Source organism: Cajanus cajan, chromosome 9, assembly GCF_000230855.2.
Source record: "Cajanus cajan strain Asha chromosome 9, NIPB_CcT2T_4, whole genome shotgun sequence".
Lineage (NCBI taxonomy): Eukaryota > Viridiplantae > Streptophyta > Magnoliopsida > Fabales > Fabaceae > Cajanus > Cajanus cajan.
Genome location: NC_138525.1, coordinates 6,058,209 through 6,067,903, shown reverse-complemented (window position 1 = coordinate 6,067,903; position 9,695 = coordinate 6,058,209). Strand labels below are relative to the sequence as shown.

At 30.4% G+C, this 9,695-nt stretch overlaps 1 protein-coding gene across 1 annotated transcript; it reads right to left on the bottom strand.

Annotated features, from left to right (window-relative positions):
• Positions 1-328: 328 nt before the first annotated feature.
• On the bottom strand, positions 329-7,054 carry ENGASE85A (Glycosyl hydrolase family 85). Its single transcript, XM_020370633.3, has 11 exons — positions 6,576-7,054; positions 6,008-6,145; positions 5,303-5,412; positions 5,099-5,210; positions 4,899-5,006; positions 4,160-4,272; positions 3,675-3,756; positions 3,131-3,211; positions 2,243-2,295; positions 1,666-1,801; positions 329-1,194 (listed from the first exon to the last, which is right to left on the bottom strand). The coding sequence occupies exons 1-11, from the start codon at positions 6,945-6,947 to the stop codon at positions 460-462; spliced, it is 2,040 nt and encodes a 679-aa protein (XP_020226222.1). The 5' UTR covers positions 6,948-7,054; the 3' UTR covers positions 329-459.
• Between the last annotated feature and the right edge of the window lie 2,641 nt (positions 7,055-9,695).

Below are 9,695 nucleotides of genomic sequence, written 5' to 3'. Positions count from 1 at the left end.
CCCTAATTCTAGACGCGTGGTATGCTATGTTGCACAAAGTTGAAAGTTGTAGGATAATAGAGTTCAAAGTTAATGAATCATTAGAGAAAAGTCTTTATCAAAAATTGCGTTGGGTTACATTAATAATATCTTTTTATTCTTTAATCTTTAACAAGTACTCTTAGAATACTAATTAACATTTTCATAGAGTTTTATAGCTAGAAAATGCACCATACTTTCTGACTAAAACTACAAAAAAATAAACAAGCACTTGGCTTCACAGTTTCATTGGACAGGAATGATTTAAAGAGACTTATTGTGTCCGGTTACTTGTATAGAAATTATGAACTTTGGAAGCTGAAAATCATGCCAAGTTTTATTCTTCATTGCATTGCAGCATAAGCATGGTATGCAATGTTATATCCAAATATAAGATAGATACTTCCTTAATAGGAGGTCTGATACATTCTAAATGACAATTTAGAGACCTTTTATCTCCAATTGATAATATGGACACTCTTCTAAATTCTGATTTGTTCCATCAAAACCACAGACTTGTATAATAAATTTGAGACTAGAAATGCTAGGAGGAACTTTGAGCTCAGAAACATAGAAACAATTTACATGTGCTACTCCAAGATACTCATGCACATCTTCTAATGTTGTGCTTGGATTACCATCTGCTAGCTTTGGTATTTTCTCCACATACACGTTGTAGTGTGGAAATACAAAATTCTTTCCATCTTTCAGTTTCCATGAAATTTTAACACTAAGGATCCTTGAATCCTGAGGACCAGAATTCCAATTGATGTATTCACCATCAACTAGCCAGAAAGTAGAAACTGGAAAATCTGGCTTATAGTTAGAAGTCTTGACTGTGATATGACCAAGAACCGCAAAATAATCAGTTGAAGAAGCCACAGTATGATCAGGACCAAATGGCCTGGATTTCGGTCTCAGTTCATTGGATGGAGCATTTGACCTATGGCACAAAGCATGGATTTCACTCAGAATGTATCCATTCATTTCAATTGTACCTTCATGTATAACCCATCCAGGGGCATTTCCCTTGTGTTCAATTGTTGGGACTACTTTGCTAAATCCACTTGGCAAATGATCCATTCCATGCGAAGTGAGTAGTACAGAAATTGTGTTGCTGAGGCTATTAGTGAACTGAAGTACAAGTCCTAAAGAAGAATTGTTATCAGATTTCACCTGCATTTAACCACAGACTTCAGGTGTTAAAACTAAACTAAGAAAAGTGGGCAAATATAGGAATATCATGTTGTGTATAATGATTTTGGTGAACTAGTCTGCATGTGCCCTACACCATTGGTCAAGGAAAGATATATACCTCTCACTTTCCTTCCCTCAAATAAGTAACCAGATTCAGCTCCTTAAGAAGATAAACTAATTTTTAGTAAATTTTTATTATTGCTGTTGTATTGACATCTATTTCAAGTTAGATGAGTACTCTAATGGTCAGGGGTCTAAAGTTCAAGACAGTTGAGGATAGATTTGAATTTCAAGACAAAGTGAGCCTGTGTATAGTTCAAGCCCAAAGGTTTCTTCTTAATTTTTATGATTTTGGAAGAGATGGGCATGCAACCTCTCTATCATACTTCAAACCTGAGGATAGATTGATGTGCAGATTTTTCAGCAATTTTTATAGAAGTGATAGCTTACAGAATAAAAGAAGTGGATAGGCAACTCGGTTAAAATGAACTCTCCTTGAAAGATTCTTTTCTTGAAATAAGCATCTCTTTCAAGAGATCCTTTGAATGTAATATTTCCCCCTCCACCATATGATGCTTGCTTCAAGCTACATTTTATACGCAAGCAAACAAATACTTGAGATCTTATCTGAACTAGTTCTGAAAAGTAGTAATTTAATACCTTGATATAAAATAGAATAGAAAAGAAAGGAGGCATACAAAATCATGATAGGTTGTAATATACAAAAAAACTAAAAGTACATAATATGAAATGTGTTTGCACACTGAGGTCAACCATCAAACTCTATAAGTTCCAGAAGCATATAATCATAGCAATATGTGATAATTAATCATATTTCCATTGTTACCAAAATAGGCCCTCAAAATTCAATAAGGAAAGAAAGAACCTATAACATACACCGAATTTTCTGCGTATCAGAGTTAATTTTGCCAGCTATACTTCAAATAGTATGCAATATGCTATATACACATTCTGATGAAATTTCCAGTTAAAGAAAATTATAAAACATTGGAATTTTATCACTTACTCTACAAGAAGTTGAATAGAATTTGCAGTAGAATCAACAAACTCAAGGAGTGGCTGCACGCAAATTTGTGAGTTAGGGAATGATTAAACTGTTTAAGTCAGTAGTACTATAATAGTATGACGAATGAACCCAATGAAGGCATCATAGTTAACAAACATTGCTATGATATGTTGTATGTGATTAAAGTAATGCCAGTTTGTCATTCAATAATCAATTTTACAAGTAACAACGGCAGTGAACTTGAAAATTTGGAATAAATATTATTGGAGTATTCTCAAATGATCACAATATTTTACTTGTTATTACTATTAGCTTTATTAACTATTAGCTTTATTAAAAGGTGATACTTAAAATCAATCCTTAATCTCAAAAATGACAGAATTCGAAAAATGGAGTACATATGATATTTTTCTAATTCTCCCTATTAGAAGTCCCACATCGGATAAACATCTTTCTTAAAAAGCATATAAACTTTTGTAAAAATTCTTATGTAAAAGGTCCGACATTTCTAGAATAATTTCTTGAGATATGAAGTCTATTTGATGTGGGGCTTTTAATAAAATCTCCCCCTTAATCTCACAATTTATCTATTCTCTTTTAGCATTTTTTTTTTGTTTTTTAGAGAAGAAATTTAAAGAGAAAAACAACTCCTATATGAGGTTTTCTTAGTGTTTTATTCTCCAAATTTAAGAGTGTTATTATTATCTCCTTGAATTTAGAGAGGTCTTGTAATCTTTTCCATGTAGTAAAAATTGTGTTAAGTTCCTCTTTTTTCATTTTATTTGCATGACATTATTATGTTATTCTGAATCTCTGATGTCAACACTTCCATTTATCAACGTTGTAATAGTTGAGCCAACAACAAGAAAGTCTTTATAAGGTGCATACCTGAACGCCTTGGGAAGAAATATTGCACCAAGTAGCATCTGATACTTGGTCTCCATCAACTGAAATATGATAACCACGTCCCTAAAAGTAACAAAGAATGGCCACATTTGAATAATACAATACACAGGTACATGATCTAAAAATCTATTGCTTCTCCATCATGATCTGATTACCAAAATAATATCATCAAACAATAAAAAGTACGTGCAACGCCTCTTATAGATCGTATTTAGTGAACTACATGCAGAGCGTGTTTTGAAACAAAAGGGGTCTAGGCCAGATTTCTAGTCATAGACAAACTGAGGGATTGATACCATCTCAAGTCTCAAATGCTCTATTAGGATGTTCCAACTACTTTAGGTTATAAAAAATGTCCAATCTGATATCAACCTCGTGGCCCGATGCATTGTTTCAGCTAAAATTTTAAACAAACCAGTAAGGACGCCAAAGGGAATCATTTAAGAGTAATAAGTTAGAGATAATGATGTCATTATAATATATAAGATAGACATTAGAAGCCATTAAATTTAACTACAGTTCTTACCTGATCAAAATTTGTGTAGAATGGTAGTGTTCTAAGATACTTTCGCTCTATGCCCCAAGATTTTTCCACCAGACTCCACCAACTGCAAATGCAAATGCATGATCATGATTATGGCACTAATAACACATTCAAGGTTTGATTTGTCCATCATTAATATTAATATAAAAAGGTATTTTGAACATATAAATTGGGTCTCCGCAGATGAAATTTCAAGTAAACGATGCAAATTTTGAAGCCGTAAGATTGGAGGAAAACAAGTTAGGATAAAATTTTCTTAAATATTTGGCCATTGACTTTTGTGAGTTTCTTAGATTATTTATCAATTGGCCTTTTGCTTTCAGTTCTAGAATTTTAATGGTCTCTAATATGCGTTATGGGCCACTTTGGGCATTGGATTTGTTTCTGAATAAATTATAACGCATCAATTTGATGAACCTTGTGACATTTATAAAGGAAAAAATACTGACAGGACAGCTACACATTACCGATTCTGAGCAGTCTCAAAATCTGGTTCTTGCTTAGTCTCGTAGACCCATCCAGGAGCAAATATTGCAGCAGAGACATCATCTTTTCTTATTACGTCAAGAGCAACATTTGTCTGACACATCAATAATATGAAATCAGGAAAAACACACATATCCTACTCGGCTTTACCAATCATAATACCTGTCCAATATTTATTTTTCTCGAAATTCTTTTAACAAGCTTATCTCCCACACGAAATTTCAACAGAAAAGGATGGATACCATAAATATATTTTAAATGCACTTCCCCAATATTGCACAAAACAGATTAATTAGCATTTTGTAAAAGCAAAATGTTATCTAATTACAAGCATCAGAAGTTATACATGTACAGAACACGACCAATTCCAGAAAAATGCAATATAATTACCCTTCAACAAATAACAGCAGATAATGCCTATGGTCTATGGATGTTCACCATTTATCTATTAAGTTAGGTGTATGTCCATGCACTCAAGAAACAAAAGAATTCCGGTAAGGAAAAAAGTTGTGTGCTTCACTATACCAAGGTTGTCGCAATCAAAAACTTCTAAGAATACAGTTATAATTTTAAAAAGAACATCATGATGGGCAAATGCAGTTCTAATATAAGTTCCACTCACAACAATTAAACATATAATTCCAAATAAGTTTAAAACTGGCAAAACAAAACATAATTTGCGGCTTTCAAATAAAAATGTGGGCATCACAGATCACATACATTCCACTGTCCACCACCATATGTGTTCCTTCCAAATACGTCAATCCCCATGTACACATCAAACTTTCGATCACCAGCAACAGCAGCAGATCGCCTTGGATAATCTTCCTGCATGGTATTGATAGTAATAAAATTAAAATTAACTCAAACTAAAAATAAAAACTGACCAAGCAGCAGTATTGCAGCAGCATAAACAATACCTTCCATGAATAATTTGTAAATATCCCATCACATATATCAAAGAAAGGCTTGTTAAGTTCATTTAGTTCATTTTGCCACGATAGATCACCGTTAATTGTGACACTGTCATACCTGCATGACCGATAAAGGACATAAAAGTCAATTGCTGGCACCTTCCATTTCAGTAAAAAAATCACAAGAATTTTGTGTCTTCTAATGCTCACCATATCACTAGTGATCCAGGCACTGAAGAATGCGTTGTTAATGATAAATGGTTCACAAACTCTTTCAAATTAGGAATCTGCTCCGGCTTCAATGATACCTCCATATTCAACTGCAAATGAGTGTTAGTATTTGAATCATTGAAAAAGAATAAAAAAGTTCCATGTTGCAAGGTATTAGACTATTTATTGTGTATCTATTTATAGTATAAATATGCATGATGCCCTTAATATGATTCTCTTCATAACGTTAATATCGTTGAGAACGTCGGTCACATTTCTAGGCAACTCACAAAACTGTCAATGAAACACTTCTTTTTTAAAATATATAAGTTTTTACATGCTTTATTTACAGCATAAACACTAAAATTTCCTAGTGCAATGTTCGAATATTATAATATCCTTTATTTTCTTCCAAATTTATTTCCATTTTCTGTTTTTGGCCGTCTTTAGGTAACACAAACTTTTCTTGCTATTTCAGTTTTAAGATCTCAATTTCATAGAACCTGCACTAAACATTCTAGAAGAATAAACGTGGCACTATATATGTGAGAAGGTGGTGCCGCTTTGCTAGTGCAGGTTAATAGTTCACACATTGTATAATAAAATAGATATCATGATGTGAACGGAAATCAATTATGACTTAGACAAGAAACAAGAATGAATGCTATTTATATAAACAGAGATGAAAAATTGTTTAGTTTTTACCAGCCACCCGTCAAAGCCTAAATTAGCAGCAAGCTCTGCCAAAAGTTTTGCATACATTTGGGCAGACTCCTTTGTTGAAAGCAGTTCATGACAGACAGCAATTCCATCATCCCCTTCAGTGATAAAAGTCCCCAGCACCTAAGAGATCAAGGGTACAATTTCAACAAACAAAAAGTCCAAGTTAAAAGTTTCTGCTGTTATTCAATTTGAAACTAGTCAATAGTCATAATATAGGAGATGCAATAGAACTATATACGTAGCTTAACTAAACACTTTGTAATAAATAATGTGACAAAGTCATAATATAGGTGAGATCATTATTGGTCTAAATAACTATCAATTTTATCTCACCATCACCAAATTCAAGAACTAACTTAAAACCATCTCAATAAAAATTAAAGCCAAAGCTTAAATCTCACATAAGCAACTAATAGTTAGAGTCTGGTTGAATATAAAGTTTCAAGAACTTTTGAAAGTTTCTTCAGTGAAAAAAGTTGTTTACTTTCGGTAAAAAAAATACTCAAATTTTTTTTTTATAGCTTTATATCTAAACAGGTTCTTAGAATACCTTAACACCATGACGATGAGCTGTATTAGTCCAACAAGGAGGAGGAAGCGTGACTAGATTGTGAGAGAAGTAGACAAACACATCCATCAAATACCAATGCCATATGGCATATGCATCATGATTAGACCCTCCCTGGACCCACTTATCATCTAAATACCCCCCAGCCATATCATGGCACACTAATATTCTTCTACGATTAGACAATGGTGCAGAATAGGCACTTTCATTGGGAATTGAGGCTTTGTTAAAAGGGTAGTGAAAGGACTGAAAATAGGAGCGTGACTCTAGCTCCTTGAGGGTCTTGATTGGATATGATATGGGCACGGAGGGTTTCTTAGGATCAAACTCGGACTCGGAAATGGAGTGAGACATTATGGCAGAGATTTTGGTTGTGCTTTCTAGATCGAAAACAAGTGTGTTTTGAACAGTATGTAGACTCGAAGGAGACGTGGAACTATACAAGTCATAGTTTACTTGCATTGACTTCACGTGGCATGTGGATAACTTTTATAGTCGATCAGATCTACATTCTACAAAGACTAACGCATAATAATTTTCAAGCTTTTTTACTAAAGTGGGGTTCTTTTAAAATTTTATTACGCAAATGGGGTGTTTTTGAAGTATTTACGCTTTTGGGGTTGTTTATAACGGTGTTGCTATATCCCATAGCGACACCGGTAACACGTGGCATTTTTTTCACTTCAGGGAAGTCATGAAAGTCATATAGATAAAGTCGCTACAGCTCATAGCGCCACTAAACGGCTTAAATAAAGTCGTTATAGCCCATAGCGCCACCAAACGACTTAAAAAAATAAATTCAAATGTAAAAAATAAATTAAGTTAATAATTTATAAAAAAAAATTAGTGGCGCTATGGCTTATAGCGACACAGTGTCGCTATAGGCCATAGCGCCACTTTTATAAATATTTAAATAGATAAAAAAGAAAAAAATGTATAAAATAAAGAAATTATAGAAATAATAAATTTATAAATATATATTTATATGAAATTGATAATATAAATTAAAATTTGAAAAAAAGAAATTAAGTTAATAATTTATTGGAATTAAATAAATTTTTGTAAAATAATTTACTAGAATGTTGAGTATATAATAATTTTTAACAGATATATTTTATTTAAAAATTGCGTATAGTGTATAATAAAAAATGAAAAAAAAAAAATTCTACGGACATAATTTATTTATATAAATGGAAATAATAAAAAAATACAAAAAAAATGAATTACAAAATAATTTTTAGAAAAAAAAACTAGTACAATAAATCTGGAGAAAAAAAAAACCCAATAACCCAAAAAAATGAAATTTTTTTTAAAAAAAGGCTAGTATCGCTATGGGCTATAGCGACACAATGTCGCTATGGACCATAGCGACACTAGCCTTTTTTTTTTTTAAATTCGTTTTTTTTTGCTACTTAAAGTCGCTAAAGTCGCTATGGCCCATAGCGACCAGCCTTTTTTTTTTTTTAGTTTTTCGTTTTTTTTACCTCAGTTTTTTTTTAAATTTTTTATTTTTTTTGGTTGTTGGGTCATTTTTTTCTCCAGATTTATTCTACCAGTTTTTTTTTAAATTTATTTTGTAATTCATTTTTTTTGTATTTTTCTACATTTTTTCCCTTCACTTATTTTTTGCCCAGTTTTTTTTTAAATTTACATATAAAAAAATTATTAATACACTTAAATAATAAATTTTATTTAAACTACACAATTAATTATTTTAATTAAATTTATTAACAAATTACTGAAAATATATTTTTAATTATATTAAACAAAATACTTAAAATATAAATTTAATTAAATTTGTTTATTTCTGTACTTATTTAATTAAAAATATAAAAATTAAGTTTTTAAAATGAAATGTTAATATTTAAAAAATAAATAATTTTCCCCAGTTTTTTAAAAATTAACATATTTATAAAATAATTTTCGTTTTTATTTTTTTACTTATTTTTTCCACAATTTTTTTAAAATTTAACATATTATAATATACTTTTATTTTAATTATTTAGTTTCTGTACTTTTAATTATAAATATAAAAACGCAAAATTAAAAATAAAATGTCATTATTGCAAAAAAAAAATACAAAATGTGTAGCGCTATGGCCCATAGCGCCTCTCTTAAAAAATACATATAATTTAATTTAAAATTATATTTTTATAAAACTTAATTTTCTTTTTATAAATATATAATAAATACTTCAGTTTATTATTTTTATTTTATATTTCTATTATTTTCGTTTTTTTTATTTTTTTCTTTATAGAATGTCACTATGGGCTACGTTATTTTTCTTAGTCCATCAACTGTGGTGGTCCAGCCTATAGCGACACTCATGTGGCTCATTCCAGCCAACCAAGACCAAAAAAAAAATGTCACGTGTCACCGGTGTCGTTATGGGCGTTATAAACAGCCCCAAAGGCGTAAATAATTTCAAAACAACTCCATTTACGTAATAAACTTTTAAAACAACTCCACTTTGTTCAAAAAGCCTAATTTTCACATGGGATGGATCATGTGGATACTACTTTTTCACGGTCATCAGTAGAAAAATATTAAAAACCTGTTTCTCGCCTAAATTTTTATAATATATATATGATTATCATTATATAAATTTCACGAATCTGAATAAAAAGTGTCGACAACTCTTTTAGTATCTATATAAAGTTTATTCAATAATAGAAACGTGTTAAGAAAACCATGTTAAATGCTATTTAAAGGAACACGGTGTGAGTACTTATTTTAGAATGCACGTGAACGAGGACTTCGACTAAACACGTACTCCATGTGTTCTCTAATCTCTATAAGAAGAAAAAAGAATTAGTTTTACACAGAAAATTAATTATCTATATTAAATTTTACTAATCTCATTTTTAATTTATCTTCATTATAAATGTCAAAAGAAATAATATAATAAAAATGTCATCTATTAAAAGAGAAATATTTTTGAAAGAATGTAATTAAATGAAATAAAAGTAAAAGTAATTAAAATTTATTTATATTTAAAAATAAAAAATATGAGTATCTTTTATATATATATATATATATATATATATATATATATATATATATATTTATAATTAAAAACAGAGGAAACATTATATAACATTA